Genomic DNA, 16765 nt, shown 5'->3' on the forward strand with positions numbered 1-16765 from the left:
TTCTGTGTTAAGTCACTGTGCCAAGGTAACACATAGAACTAAGATGTAAACCCAAGTTCCTTTGATGCCAGGCTATTCCTCTGTCTGTTATGCTATATTGTGAATACATTCTATTCACCAATCTATGTCTTAAGAGTCAGAGTCCCCTGGAACGTAAGCTCTTCAAAGGAGATAACATGCAATTGTCTTCTACCTGTATCCCTAGCATCTAGCTCTGTACTTAACATGCAGTGTCTCTGTAACTCAGGCACGTGTGGAGCTTTCTGTCTCAGATTCTACAGTATCTAGGATCATAGGCTTGTTGCACCAGATCAGATTAATATGTAATGTATTAATATCCATCCATCCATCCATCCATCCATCCATTCATCCATCCACCTACCTACCTACCTACCTACCTACCTACCTACCTACCTACCTACCTACCTATAAAATTTAAAGAATAGGAGGTTGGAGAGATGACTCACTGGTTAAAAGAACTTGCTGTTCTTTCAGAGGACCAACATGGCAGTTCACAATTGTCTATAATGACACTTCCTAATGCAGTTCTTCATGTGACCCTCAACCACAAAATTATTTCGTTGTTACTTCATAAATGTAACTTTCCTACTGTTATGAATCAATGCGAAGTATCTGATATGCAGAAATGTCTGATATGCAGAAATATCTGATATGTGGCCCCCAAAGAGGTCACAGCTCACAGTGGGTTGAAAACTGCTGGTGTAGGAAGATTAAGTTGCCATTCATAAGTTAAGCAACTAGTCAGTGAAATGACTCAGAATCCCATTTCAAGTCCCTTCTCTACTCTTCTCTTTGCTATGCTTACAAAACTTGCATATCTTTAAAAGCAAGCTGTGGGCCCCTAAGCATTCTACCATGTAGACTTCACTCGATTCCAAGCTAGTACTCTATGCATGGCACAATGGCGATGAGGGACCATTAACCTGCTAGAATAAAACTCCATAAGGATAGGGCTGCTGGTCTGCTTTGCTCAGTTCTAGATGTCTGGCACTTAACAAGGTGTTCAATATTTGCTGGATAAATGAATATATTCCTGGGGTTTTGGGGTCAGTGATGAGTTCTTTATAAACATTGATATGACAGTTACTATAGATTATGCTAAAAGTCCTCAAATGAGCAAACATTTCAGCAAATGGTACTCCTATTTCCCCTCCTATTCTTCTTTTCTTCATCTTCACTATTCATTTCATAGACTTGTTGCAAAGAGAGTTAATATATACAAATTCCTTAGCATGGCGCTTAATGCACAGTTAATTCCCAATAATTGAGAGCAGTCAGCATGAATATGATTGTTTCCTATAGAAGGAATAATGGTCCACCTAGTGATGATGAAAGTAACCACAGACAAAAAAAATCATCATATGCTTTATATTTTGTCAAATATCCCTGGATATGTAGCTCTGCATGGGTGTCGAGACTAGCAAAGTCTCTGAGAGCTACAAGTTATATATAACATTTGAACCATCGTAAATAAATGCTTTAACAGGTATGTTTTGTGGAGAATTTTTTCCTATGAAGTTCATGAAGGAAGGGAATTTAATCTACCTTCAGATATGATTAGTTGTCAAATGTTGCCACATATAACTAACTTTCACAAAAGATTACCTCTCCACAAGCTCTTGTCCGTTCCAGCACAGGGTGTCATTTTCGGCCACGGGGCTATGGCTGCAGATGTAGCCTGGCAAAGCACTATAGAAGCTGATGAAAGACTTCAACTTCTGAATCAGTTCCCTGAAAGGAAAAACAAAACATCTGTGCATCAGAGGCAAGTGAGCACAGTATGAGAAAAGTTTAATTTTCTTATCAGCGTGACAGAAAAGCTCTGCCAGGCTGATTAGAGCAATAAATGATTTTTAAAGACATTCTTAGCTACAAGGCCACAATTTAGCTGTTTTAAAAAAAATCAATAAAATGATAGGAGGGGTGTGGGAAGGTTGCCTTCCACAGAAGATGCTATTCCTATCAGGAGGATGATTTAATTCCAACATCCATTTTCTCACACATACAGCAGCTTCCTTTTTTTTTTCATTCAGAATGCTGTTACCTACATTCTCAAAGGTGCTGATTACAAGGCACACCAGAGCACTACATATCTTTTGGTTTCTGAGCGTAATTGAGTACATTGATTGTAATTTACAATGCTATTACCCTAGAGATGGCCCCTTTCCATAGAGGCTCTGGCTAATGGCTGCAGATCCAAATTGTAGGGTGCTCAGAATACTATAAGCTCTATGAAATTCTCCTGATTATATAGTCAGAGAAACTCCCATCGGCTAAGAGGAGGAAGGTTGCTTTGTTCCTTTGTCTGTACATTGTTTTTCCTGGGAGGCAGAGCAAAGGGGAAAGGGCTGCAGTAATATATATTATTATTTATTTGCTTTCATTTCTATGCTGTTTATGATAATAAAAGTGAGCCCAAGAGAGCACACATAATATGCAAAAGTATAGAAACATAGACATAAATTATAGCAAGACTATTATCTTGTTTCAGTTTTACATGTATATACAATATAAGCTATCAGACTGTATGCATGAATATGCTTATAAAACATATTTAGGGATTTCTATAATAGATGTACAGTCAGTCATAAGCAAAAATTTTAAAAAGTCAAAGCAATGGTCCGTGATAGACAGCAACAATGCTCTTTCTGTCCAAGTCCGGTCAGGGAATTTTCTGGCAGAGGAGCAATTATTCAACAGTCTCTACAGGCTAAGAATGGACTGTCCTGATGTGCAGGCCTTGAGAGGATCCGCAGGTGTGACTTCTGTGTGAAGGGTAGCGGAAGTCTTGAGCCCAGCCGTGTTCTCAGATCCAGCTGAAACTGGAAGACTTGTGGAAATGATCTTGCTATTTTGTATTTACCATAAAACAACTATTTTATCGTGTGTGTGTGTGTGTGTGTGTGTGTGTGTGTGTGTGTGTGTGTGTGTGGCAGGAAGAGATAGTTCTCCACACATATCTGCAAATGCTTAGGTCACAGGAAAGCCAGCGTGATAGAACAGCCAGAAGAGGTTATTGGGACATACAGAATGACTGATACTCCAATCTTTGCTTCTTGCTGTGCACACGCTCACCTCCCAGCCTATGCCCGATATCTGAGCACCATCAATCTCCAAAAAGAAGAGGCTCAATACAGAGCTCTGAAAGGAAAAGTCAACATTACAGTTTCTCAAGAGGAGAAAGATGGGCTCAATTAATGGCTAATAGGAGAGATGCTCTGTTTTACAAGGTAATAATCCAGTTCCCAAGAGTGGAAGCTCAAAGACTAAAGGCTGAGGCTGAGAAATTCCCCTACTTCCCGAGGAAAGGGAGAGTGGGCATTAGTCTAGGGGAAATGATGGCCTTGTTTTTAATGAAAGAGTTTCCTTCAGGCATCTTCCTACCTCTACACACACTCTTATGAACATGGAACAGTGCAATAAAAATGGAACCCATGCCACGGCCTTCCAATTTGATATCCTTAGAAGTTGAAAACAAAGGGAACCTGAATTTTCCCCTGCCTTTCAACCCCTGAAGCTTTCTTAGCTGCTCATAAAGATAACTGACAAGTGGAGGAAGATCCAGATAAGGTTCTAGCTAATGTCTGAGGGACAAAGAAAGTCCTGCAATAAACCCAAGATATGTAAATACATATGTAAAACCTAAGATGGTTTCTAAGGAAACTGAAAAGGATGTGGATAATATGATATAACACAGTGGAGGCAGGCATCATATTCTGGAACTAAGGGAGAGGTATTGAAGCTTGAAGTAACTCAGAGAAACAAAAGTCATCTTGCTTCATATACCAGCAGCCATTACCTCCTTCAACTAGGATGAACATGAGAGTGGGCTTTTAAAACTCCCTTTGAGGGCTGGAGAGATGGCTCAGCGGTTAAGAGCACTGACTGCTCTTTCCAAGGTCCCGAGTTCAATTCCCAGCAACCACATGGTGGCTCACAACCATCTGTGACGGGATCCGATGCCCTCTTCTGGTGTGTCTGAAGACAGCTACAATGTACCTAATATATAATAAATAAATTAAAAAAAAATAAAAAAAACTCCCTTTGAAATTAGTCACTGTCAATTTGGAACACCATTTCACTCAGCGACCATGTTATTATTGTGACTGGGTTCTCAGTCCCTTCAAATGAGTAGTAGCTCAGAGCTCAGGTTTTGGCGTCTCACCCAGCTGAGTATTAAGTGCTAGCTTGCTTTCACTTATGCATATTCTAAACTTGCCTGAGCTTTGATTTGCTTTGTCACAAAATGAAGGTAAGGATAGCTTCTATGTTGCAAGGCTGCTATAATGATTCAGTGGACAATGTATGTGAGTTGATTACCTTGTTAACTCCCACCACCACAGTACCTACACAACTAATCAGTCATCTTCATAATGTAAGCCATGGCTCATCCTCCAATTATCATGAATCTAAAGGACAATATGTATTTCATGTGAAATAGTATATTCTACATAAATTTGTGTAATTTTTAAAATTCAACTTTTGTGCAGCACGATGAAGACCGCACATCTTTTGCAGTGGATATTCATCAGTACAAGCAAGTTCTATCTAGAATGAGAAGAATTTTGGGGTAAGCCCTGGAAGTTGAATCTAGGGCCTGGCAAGTATTTTACCACAGAGCTACATCCCCCACTCTCTTTTGGTTTTTTGAGACAGAGTCTCACTAAATTCTTTAAACAGGCCTTAAACTACTAATACCCCTGCCTTAGCTTAGCTTCCTTAGTAGCTGAGGTTACAGGCAAAGATTCAACCCTAGTTCTGTCTATGTCTTCCTTCACCTTTTGAAATAAAGTTTTTTGACTTTATTATAAGAAGCTTGTGTTCACCTTGAATAATTTAGAACATAAAAGAAGGTAGAAAGGGGGTTGGGGATTTAGCTCAGTGGTAGAGCGCTTGCCTAGCAAGTGCAAGGCCCTGGGTTCGGTTCCCAGCTCCGAAAAAAAAAGAAGGAAAAAAAAAAAGAAGGTAGAAGGGGGAAAAAATCACGGACCCTCTAGCCAGAGATATTATGTTGATATATGTATAAACTGCCTTTTGTTCTTGGTAGGTTCATTACTAGGTTTTGTTTTTCCTCTGGTTCTCATGGTATACTATCTTCAATTGATTCTGAATAGAATCAAGACACATTTGTTTAGAGAGAAATCTCAGAATACTGAAACAGAGGCTAGAGATGTGGCTCAGTGGCAGAGCACCTACCTAGAATGTGCAAGACTCTAAACCCTGAGTTTTTAACCCAATGCCACAAATCAGGTGCTCTTAAATCATCTCTAGCTTGGTGAGACAAAATGCTATCTGTCCTTCAGGGAATTAAGACTGGGTCTCTAGGACAAATAGTACACTGACCAATCCCTCAGAGCAACAAAGGACACTGTTAAGAGTAGCAGCTCATTACTTTGGCTTTTGTCTTTTGTATCACCATGGTTTCCAAGAAGCACTTTGACCTTGAAAATAGACACAGTCATACTACTTTTGAAAAAAGATTCTGTAAACTGCGGAGGAGTCAAAGAGCTTGCAAAGAACAGTGACAACAGGTAATAATGTCCTCTGACACTGTGGCAGCAGAGTGTGGCAGGAATCATTTACCTCCTATTGAGTTTGCTGTTTCTCATTTCTCCTCCTTGTCTTCTGTCATCTTTTCTCAAACTTGCTCTAGTATGAGAGCTAAGATTATTTTGTTTTTATGTGTTCTTAAATGAAGCTTTATAGTATCTTCATGCATATCATTTTAAAAGACAATGTTGACTATTTTTATTTTTTTAAAGAAAAATACTTAAAACTAGGTGGCAGGTTAATATTCTCAGATTTTTGTCTTTGTGTTGGTACTCCATGACACAGGACAAAAGAATCTACTTATGAACTAAAGCAGCCTCTTTGACTAAGATTGGAGAAATAATTTGACTCGAAGGGAATGTTCTTTGATTCTAATCTATGAATATGACATGCCATTGACATAGAAAGGGTAGTTTGTGGCTCTCCCTTATGACAACCCCAACATTTGCTTATGACAGTCGGCTTGGGAAAGGGTCTCTTCATAGAAGTTTTCATTTAGTGTGGGAAATGTAGAACTAAAGGATGGGATTTCTTTGCAGACCTAAGTCATTGGTAAGCATTGGAGGTCAGTGCATGTGATTTTTCCCAAAGGGATATCTATCATTCCAGAAAGGGCATCCCCAATTTCAGATGTGGAGGCAAGGGCTACCTTCACTTTCTCACACTCATCTCCCGGGGCAGGCATCAAAGCAGTACTAATTGGAAGCCACTGCAAGTTAAACAGAGCTTTTCATTCCCAACTGCAGATCTTGAACTTCCCCTTCTCAGTAAGGTTTCTTTTTCTTTCTTTATTATTTTAAAAAAGATTTATTTTATTTATATGAGTACACTATAGCTGTCTCCATGCACACCAGAAGAGGGCATCAGATCCCATTACAAATGGTTGTAAGATACCATGTGGTTGAACTCGGGACCTCTGGAAGAGGAGTCAGAACTCTTAACCACTGAGCCATCTTTTCAGCCCAGTTCCTTTTTTCTTAATGTAAAAATGACTAATATGATGTCATTGTTTTGTTTTGAATTTGAAAAGACAGAAAAACACAAAACCCAACCTAAGTCAAATTTGAGATCATACTTAATTCTAATGGGAAACCTTTCCACTTTAACCTCAAACTACATCTTTCTGTTGCTACAGATAGTACCATCATTCCTCTCGTCCCATTCACTACCTGAAACACCCTTTCTGTTCTTTATCAGTTGAATTCCTGCTTATCTCTTAGGCTACATTTAAAAGCTACCTGATCCAAGTAGCCATTTTTGATTCTTTTAGAAAGGCTGCTAAATGTTCCTTCTATGCTACTGTTACTATGATACTGTTACTGTCTATGCTACTGTTACTGTCTCGTAGATAGCTCTGTCTTGTGACTTGAATTCAATATAAGATATTATTCATTTGTATGTCTGCGTCTTGACTGAACTGCGTAGGGGTCCTTTACTCATCATAACTTAAGTCTTACACTATGCTGAGCACAAAGATACTGTTGAAAACGTTTTATTATAAAGTCTTGTGTAGGGTAGGATAAGTCTACCAGACCAGAAACTCATTTACTGACACATTCAATATATATTCTATTGCTTCCAACAGAGGTTGGAAGATATCCCTGAACTTAAAAGGCTGCCTAGCAAAACTTAGAGTAGTGGTCTGAGAGGAGGCAGGAATTAGTCTTAGGTTTGGATCATGGAAAGATCACCTTCTACTTTTTTTTCCCTGTGGAGCTTACTAGTGGTACCTAATCCATTGCTCTTTCACACTAAGTCAGATGGGATCGACAGGAATCAGGAGGCTCCAATATTTAGAGGGAATTCCACAAGGGTGGAGGGACTACTTTATCACAGGTTGGCAGCTGGGCCAGAAGCCTGGTGTATAGGTGCTGGGTGGACTATTCAACTCCCAATTCTGGATTGGAAAAGTAAAAGATATTGCTAATGTGTTATACCAAACAATAGCTGGGCTATACAAAGGACCAAGTATGAAATGTAAAAAGTAAAGTGGTGGAGGAATTAAGAAGAGCAAAGAGGAAGAGACTGAAAACCCAAAGGTACTGAAAATATCAGTGGCGGAAAGGGCTGTGATGAGCGAATTGCTTCTGTTTTGATGCATTATGAGTGCATGGTATTCTGCCTTCCATGTTCTAAATTTCACAACAGATATTTTCAACATGTATTCCTTAAAGAAAACTTAAATCCTATACACAGACCACCAGTTTAGTATAAAATTGCCTTTAAACAGAGCTAAGCTATTTCTAAGAATAGTTGTGTGCTACAAAGTACCCAGTTGGGGGCAGACAAAACAAACAGATGATTTCTGAATACTTCCAAAGGAATCTTGTGTTTCTTTGTGTACTGTCACTTTAATAAAGCAAAGGTCTTTTCGATTTATAGTCAGACCCAGACAGCTTGCTTGCAATCTCCACATATTGAGTAATACTACAATAGCATTCCCATCCAATTGTTATGTTTGTAACCCCTGATAGATCTTGGGCATGAGTGTTGATGCTAATAGATGCACACATCCATTTTTCTCAAGGGTATAAAATGCTGAACAGATCATAGTAAGAAATGTATACAGGTACTAACATTCTTCCAAAAGAAACCCTTCCAATAACATTCACTCCAAAGAATCCTGACAGTAATTCAAATCTGTGGCTTTTTCATTTTCCCTTACTATCATTTCATCTATTTGGAAGTTAAATATCATATCTAGGTGTCCAGGGGTGGGGGGAACTTCCTTTATCAATTTCTTCTTTCCCTAGAAGATTAGCATCCAGATCAACAGTTCTCTCAAAGTAAAGTGAATGGGAACAGGTGACACAAAGCCCAACATATATGGAAGCCATGTAGTAGGGGCTTTCATAAACCTCCCATTTTAAAAGGTATTTGGATTGACAAGTTAATTTAATTAAAAATTAACCTGTAATTGATAAATAAAAATTGTACATAGGTGCTCGCTTCGGCAGCACATATACTAAAATTGGAACGATACAGAGAAGATTAGCATGGCCCCTGCGCAAGGATGACACGCAAATTCGTGAAGCGTTCCATATTTTTAAGCCCTGGGTCCTGCTAAGACTGAACCCCCAGTGAACTAGACTATGGGGGGAGGGCGGCAATGGGGGGAGGGTTGGGAGGGGAACACCCATAAGGAAGGGGAGGGGGGTGGGGGATGTTTGCCCGGAAACCGGGAAAGGGAATAACACTTGAAATGTATATAAGAAATACTCAAGTTAATAAAAAAAAACTATAAATAAAAAAAATTGTACATAGAAACAGAATAATTTCAAGATAGAGCTGGTTTGCTAAATCTATTTTAAGAATGCTCTACATGTGATTGTTATAAATTACTAAACCATTTCTTCCATGAAGCCTTTCCAGATGAGCCCCTCACCGGACGGAGAGTCTGTCTTTCTGTAGACTCCCTGCATGCTCTGGAAATTCTTTTGCTTGTATCTGTATCGATCTTTCCATTAGACTGACCTAGAGAGTATATCTTTGTGTTTTCACTGCCCTGCATACATTGTAGCACTACTGGGTATTTGATGAGTTACTGTCCCACTAATGACGGACATATGCATATGTAATTAATACATAAGTATGTCAAAGATGGGGAAGATTCTACTAGTTAAAAACCCATGTACTGCACAGACTGAAGTGAATTCCTCTTGTGGTTCAGACCAAGAATGAAGACAAAGGAACACAATGAATGGTGACAATATGAAGCTACAATCCCTAGAGGGCTGGGCTTGGTGGGGTAGGCTTCTAATCCCATTATGTAGTGTGCAGGAACAGGCAGATCTCTGTGCATTTAAGGCCAGCCCGGTCTACATAATGAGTTGCAGGATAGCCAGGGATATATAGAGAGAGACTGTCTCAAAACACCTAAACCAAAACATTAAATAAACAAACAACAGCCAACATCCAAAATGTTACTTATTTGAAACATTAATTTTCTACCTGTAGGCCAATCAGTCAAAACTCCCTAAAAATTCAACAAGAACAACAAAAGACTAATGCCTAACTAACTATTCTTGAGTTGGTGCAGGGTTGGTTACAAGGATAATTCTTTGGGTAGCACAGTTTTCTTAAGTGTTGTGCTGGGCTTCTCATGTGATTTCTACCTTTTAATTACAGCCCAGAAGCTAGAATAGAGTTGGAGGGAACCTGAGGAAGGATGGGGATGGATGGGAAGAAAGGGTATGAGAACTTGCATTTTGGCTCCTGACTGATGCTTTAAGAACTATGAAAGACACATTCAGTTTTGTGTAAAATGTGTCATGTGAGTATGTTGAGAGTGTCTTGCTACCATTTCTCTGGTGAACTTACTAGTAATAATGAGAATAACCATGAGATAGATCATTGAACTATAAGATCTTGTAAGCAGAAAATTTTTTAAATAAATAAGGGGTCCTGATTAGGGAAGTTCATTTCTGCCCTGTGTTGTCCAACTACACATTTATACCTGGAAAGCTTACACTTAAATGTGCCTTAGTTACCAGTAACAATTTTTCTTCAATAAAGACAAATTATGGATCTTAGTTAAGAACCATACTCAGAAGAACTAAATAACATGTATGTAAGAAACTTTCCTCCAATGATTTTTGGCCTGAAAATCCAATGGCCAATTGTATGCTGAAGTGGAGGGGAAAAATTCTCTCACCTTCTTCGGCTGGATAAGGTTTCTTCATGTTCGACACGGGCGACTTTTAATACCTTCTTGTCAATAAACAGATCTTCAGGATAATAAGCAGATCTATATTGGCGTTGCTGGGAGTGGGCGCACAACTTGCCAATCTGAAAACAGAGAGAGAGAGAGAGAGATGTAATATAACAGTGTACAATGGTTCCATGGATATGATGGCAGAAACAGATTGGGAAATGCACTGCAATTTCCTCCCTCAATTTCCTTTCAGAGAGAGCAGAGTCATTAATAGAGTCAAGTCGTGAAATAAGGTTTTAAGGCAAAGAACCAGAAGTAGAAGGGAAAGCACTCAATGTATGAGGAGTAGTGGACCCATTCTGAATGCAGGCTTCACAGATGCTTAAGAAGAAAGGGAAAACACAGGCCTCATTCTGCTGATATCTTTCGATGGCACTTGTTGTTTGTATGCATGTAGAAGTTCACAAAAGGCAATTTAGAAAATTGAGACAATCTGAAATGGAAGATGGAAGGGTTCGCGGGGTGGCACTGAGTGGCCTCTTGATAGAAGAGCAGCCTTCCGGGCACAAAGTGTGCCCAGTTCTTAAAGTGTATCTTACTCGACTCGAGTTGAAGTGTTTTGAAAACTGTCAGTATACATGCTCATCTGGATTTCCTCCAAAGGCCTGAGGGACAGAAGCAGCACCTCAGCCAACCTATAGGCCGTGTCATCAGCTGTGAGTCGTGTGTCAACTCAATAGCTGCAGGGTTAAAAGAGCACAGGCAGATTCCTCCTTCCTTTCTACCACTTCCCGCTCAGCCATTGAAAAATATTTATTGGCTACCCTTTTCACACCTATAAGGCAAGGCGTTTTTTTTTTTAATTTTTTAAGATTTTTTTTATTTATCATTATATATGAGTACACTGTAGCTGTCTTCAGACACACCAGAAGAGGGCATCGGATCTCTTTACAGGTGGTTGTGAGCCACCATGTGGTTGCCGGGATTTGAACTCAGGACCTCTGGAAGAGCAGTCGACGCTCTTAACCACTGAGCCATCTCTCCAGTCCATGGCAAGGCGTTTTAAAATAAGATACCAGCTTCCTCACTTGCTTAGCTCCATCCTAATGTACTTCTGTGACTAAATTATTTGCAGACTAATGCCTAAAACAACTTCTACATAAATGTGCACATAAATAAGAATGGATATTAACTTTATTAAATTGCTCCCTGCGCCAGACACTATGTTAAATACTATCACCTCTTCTTTATAGATGCAGAAAGTGAGGCTCAAGGAGGTTAAGAGCCCTGCTTAAAGCAAACAGGCGGCAGATCCATTGACTACCTTTGAACCAATTAGCCTGATCTTAACAAAATACTGCTTCCTTAGAACATAATGCCTGTTATTTATTTGCTTCCATTTTACTTTGGAAGGAATGATTACCAACCTTCAATGACACATCACCCACTAACATTGCTCAGGTGAATGCATAGGCTGTAAAGTTCAGGGAAACTATTGGAAGCATCTTGTGAAGAGAGTATGTGTGTCCCTTCTGTGCCTTCACACGGTTTCAAGTTGACTTTATATTCTTCTAGGTAAAATAAGTGAAGAGAAGGAATTTTCTATTCCTAGATTACACCCCAAATGCCAGTCTGTCACTAAACCATTGACTTTGTGTAGTCATTTGGTTTCTGGATATTTCAAAATGGCCCAATAGCACTTACTGGATTATCTATGCGTACCAAGAGGCATACATGCCATTTAGTTTGTACAGCTTTGGCAGGCTTCCCACACAGATTCTTGAGTTAGAAACATATTAAATGAGCAGCATAATTACTTCCATTTATGTTCAAACTGGCTATCCTCAATCATTTATTCTAACATGGGAAAAGAAAAGAATATCCTGGAAAATACTCCATCTGACTTAGGAAAGCAAGATATTGACCTCTTTGCATGTATCTATGCCATGCTATTTGACTTGGGCTAATTCTAACTCCATGTTTAGAATCTGTAGTCCCTGAATCCATGCTACCTGGGGCAGTCTGAAGGGGGGTTTTAGGCTAGGAGCTGCCCAATTGTACTTAGGACTCAAGTTCTATTCCTTTTCAAAGCATATACTGCAGACAAAAACAACTGGCAGACTGCACATTATAACTTTATGTCCATAGGCAAATATGTGGTTATTACCATTTTTAAACTGCAGGTAAATTTCAGATAATAAACCCTTATTTTTGTTCTTTAAATGTCTATATATGGGCTGGAGAGATGGCTCAGCGGTTAAGAGCACCCGACTGCTCTTCCAGAGGTCATGAGTTCAATTCCCAGCAACCACATGGTGGCTCACAACCATCTGTAAAGAGATCTGATGCCCTCTTCTGGTGTATCTGAAGACAGCTACAGTGTACTTATATATAATAAATAAATAAATCTTTAAAAAAAAAGTCTATATATTATGATATGAGCATAGATCAATGTGAGCGTCTGTTTTACCAGATTCAAGTGCACAGGCCACGTTCTCTTTAAGTATATGTGTCCCACATACGGCACCCAAATGAAAATCTATTACATTACACTTTCTACTTGAAAAACATAGCTGTAAGATGATCCTCCCCAAGGAAAATTTATCCTTGTATCATCGAATACTTATTTCACCAGAATATAATGTATAAGTATTTGTTCCCAACCGTGACTCTTGCCTACTAGCAAGTGGAGCAGATGAAACAAAAGTAGGAAGTTTAAGCACAATGAACAAAGTATCCAGTCAGTAGTCTGATCTTTCTTCCGCAGTTCCCAATGTGGCATTGTCAACCAGATTTCTCAAGGCATTGTGGGAAATAAAAGGTGAAGCCATGCTAACACCTTCAGCTCCTATTTAAGATGTACCATACCTTATCAGGCAGGCTGTATTTTCTTCCAGCAATCTACCATGAAGTCAATTCTTCTCTTGCACGAAAATTTTCCAGAGATGTCCCACTCTCCCACTTAATGTCCCCTAAACTCATCTTTCACCTCCACACTCAAATTTGGAAGCAAGTATCTTGAGCTTATTGAGAGAATGGACACTAACAGAAATCAAAGATTGCAGAAGTCCATTCCCACGGAAGATGGCCTTTCAGCTTCTTACTCTTCAGCTGCACTCACAACAGAAGGCAGGCTCTCAAGTGATGTTCTAGAAATCAATAGCCTGCCTAGGAGTTTGAAACTCTTAAATAAGAAATGCAATCCAATTTCCATCCCCTGAGTAATGTACCTGGTGCCACTTTTACATTTGGCTACTTAGGATACATTTATTGGATAGGTGGGTATCATTACCAAAAGTCTAAGAATTTAAGGTTTTTTTTTTTTCTGAACCATGATTCCTAATGGTGCCTTTATTTCTGTGCCAGAGCCTACAGCAGGAAAAGTGGTAACGCTCTCAAGTGTTACAAGGCTTGACAACTAAGCAGGTATTCCCTATGACTGCATCCCAGGCAGCAACTCATTCTGGTCATCTTAGTGCCATTCCTCTCCAAGAGTGGCTAGATGTATTTTCTCCATGCATGGGTATACATGAGTGATACCTTTAGGACAGATGTTCGGCAAAGCACGGTAGGTTTTATGATCTGTTTCGCCAGAAAGGCACCAGGAGAAGTGTGAGCAACTTTTCTGTTTTTGTTATTTTCTTACGTGATGAGTCTGATCATTACAAATGGATGTTTTTAATGACTTGCCATTGTGTTATGTGTGTGTGCGCACACGTGCACAAGCCCATGGGTGCTGGTAATCATGGAGGACAGAAGAGGGTGTTTGATCCCCTGAGGCTGGAGTTTCAGGAGGTTGTGGAGCACCCAGTGTAGATGTTTCGAACAGAAAGCTCAGTGTGTGCTCTCAATTGCTGCTGAGTTATCTCTCTAGCACCTTATCATCATGCAAAGATTTAAATCCACGCAAAATATTTGGCTTGGTGTAATTTTATACTTGCCCCATTTAATTGACATGTTAAGAAATGTAAATATTCCCTTGGTTAAAAAAATCTACGAAATATTCATTCTTATGTGCTGCTGCTCTCTCCTCATTGGCTGGGAGCTCTGGGAAGAGCCTCAGGCTTAGTATTTTGTTCTGAGTGGCCAATCAGAGGAAGACAGCAAATACTGTAACCTTCCCAACAATACTTAAACTTCACATTTGAACTCTAGCCCAGTGTTTCACATATGACCATGCATCTGCCTCCATTCTCTCTGGCAAGTTCTATTAACAACCCTCTGAGGTGTTCAAAGCACATACCGCCAATCCCGTTTGTCTGTCTGTTTTGAAGATAAGGAAAGACGTCTATACATGTTGAAAGCCTACAGCAAAGTCACAGCGCTAGCAATGGGCAGAGCTGGGATTTTGATGCTAGTTTTTCCTACTTCATGGACTGCTCCATGCACTAAGGTCTCATCAACAACATAGTTTGAGGGGTGTCCCTGTAGTGGGTTTGGTCAAGATCTGACATTTTGTGAAAACATTATCCATTTGAGAAGAGTGCCAATTTAAAAACAGGAAAAAGCACACTGCAATGGAAGGGTACGGTTATTTAAGTCAAACAGGAAAAGGGCATCCAATTTTAATCTAGCTCTCAGGCAGGGTTTCTAACAGTAGCTAAGAGTGGGATGATTTAAAACCTCTTTGGCTCGCTAGGTAAGAGTCAATTAGGAGCCATACTAAAGCATCAGGTGTCAAGTCCCATTGAAGAGGCAGCTCCCAAGAAGGCTCCATTTGCTGGCTCCTCTCTTTAAGAAATCAGATTCTTGAGTCAGCCAAAAAAAAAAATCTTTCGTAAATTCCTATCATTTAACTCATTCTAGTCTAATATCTGGCCTAAGTGTATCCTCTAGATTTATCCCAAATGGAGATTCCCAGTTCACCCTATGATAACAAAATGTCAGCAGACTCGAGCTTAACTGTGATAATCTAAAGTACAAAATAGGGGTTAAGGATGCTGTTATGACATGAATATATATTTCTCTGGCTCGCCCTTCTCTTTGTTGAAGCCAGATATACATGAATATTTATTTGTGTAAGGAAGTTGTGCCCATGTGACATGGCACATGTGTGGAGGTTTGTGAACAACTTGTGAGCTATTCTCCCCTTTTTTCTAGTGGTTTCTTGAGATTCAACTCAGTTATGGGGACTGGTGAGGCAAGCACCTTTACCACTGAGCCATCGTGATGGCTCTGAATCCACTTGGTTTTGTTTTAATAGGTTGAATAAGGCCATTTTTTTTCTAAGTACAGTATCTCATTCTTCACTAACCCTAAGGAACCTTTAGATTTTTATTTCGTAAGAAATTAAGTGGAAGCTATTGAGGTGGCACAGTCATTAAAGTGTCAGTGGTGGCAAGAACAGGATCTGAGCATGGATACCCAGCATCCAAATGAAACCTTTGTGTACCTCCATTTCCCCACAGTTACAAGACATGTACTCAAGCATATACCTGAAGCCCACTGTCTAGTCAGCCTGACTGAACTGATGAAGCAGTACATTCATCAAGAGATCCTGTCTCAAAAATTAAACTGACAAGCTATTAAGGGAGACATCTGCTATCGACTTCTGCCCCACCATGGACAGGAAATATGCGATGAAAGATGTATATGTGTATGGGTTATCTAAATGTATGAATTCTAATTTAGATAATTATGTACAAAAGAAGAAAAGAAAGGATGTGAAAGAAGAGGGAAAAGACGAGGAAGGCACAAAAAAAGCAGAGATCAAAAAGTTTATGAGTGATTGAATAGTGCTAAAAGAGCCATGGACATACTGCACTGCCCTTGGAAACCTGACAGCTTGCAAGGAGATGAAGCTGTACTTCTAGACTCAGAAGTCAGAGCGACTCCTTTTTCAGGAGCTGTCCCTGAGGCCACCATGACTCTTTAGCCTCTGAAGGTACCTGCAGTTTTAGTGGCTTACACAATAGCTTTTCTGATGGTGCCCATTGGATAACTGGTCCCAAAGAATATTTTCTGAGAACTGTTGCTAAATATTTGTGAGAGCTTTAGTCTTTGCTTATGGCTGACTCATTAGAAGCCATAACTCAAAATGAATTTTTCTATAGGTTAATGCACATTAAATACGAACTGGGCTCTTATGAACTACTTCGAACAGATACTGCCCATGGAATTGGTTTGGAGGTATCTTGGACCAAGGATGAGAATTCTAAAAGTTCCCAGTTAAAACACAGAGCTTTCTTCTCATGAACTGTATACCATGTTGTTGTGCACTTTTGTTTAATTAAATCTTAAAAGATTCCAAACAAAATATATATTGAAATTATTAACTTTTTAATAGTAGTAACCATACCCATTTAACAATTCTGCAGGTATAATAAAAATGCTAATGTATGTTAATGTTTAGTCTGTGGTTAATGTTTTGTCTTGTTAATTTCCCCAGGGCTTTTATTACTGATTTAAATCTGCCACACTACTCAACTGATTGCACCGCTTCTGCAGACTGCATGGAAGAAGCTCAAATGAATCCTGATGAACAGAAATGAACAAACATTTGGCTAAGCAAACCATTCTTATTATATGTGTGTGATTGTT

At 39.5% G+C, this 16765-nt stretch overlaps 1 protein-coding gene and 1 non-coding gene across 2 annotated transcripts in view; one reads left to right on the forward strand and one right to left on the reverse strand.

Moving 5' to 3' along the window:
- Window positions 1–16765, reverse strand: part of Gpc3 (glypican 3) — a 367829-nt gene that overhangs the window by 114138 nt on the left and 236926 nt on the right. Inside the window, exons 4-5 of the mRNA NM_012774.2 lie at window positions 10226–10359; window positions 1627–1752 (exon numbers count right to left, since the gene is read on the reverse strand). Coding sequence (NP_036906.2) covers window positions 1627–1752; window positions 10226–10359 — 260 coding nt within the window. The remainder of the gene's footprint in view (window positions 1–1626; window positions 1753–10225; window positions 10360–16765) is intronic.
- On the forward strand, window positions 8513–8619 carry LOC120099554 (U6 spliceosomal RNA). Its single transcript, XR_005498698.1, has one exon. It is a non-coding gene; the product is annotated as a U6 spliceosomal RNA (small nuclear RNA).

The sequence above is a fragment of the Rattus norvegicus genome, chromosome X, assembly GCF_036323735.1.
Source record: "Rattus norvegicus strain BN/NHsdMcwi chromosome X, GRCr8, whole genome shotgun sequence".
Taxonomy (NCBI): Eukaryota; Metazoa; Chordata; class Mammalia; order Rodentia; family Muridae; genus Rattus; species Rattus norvegicus.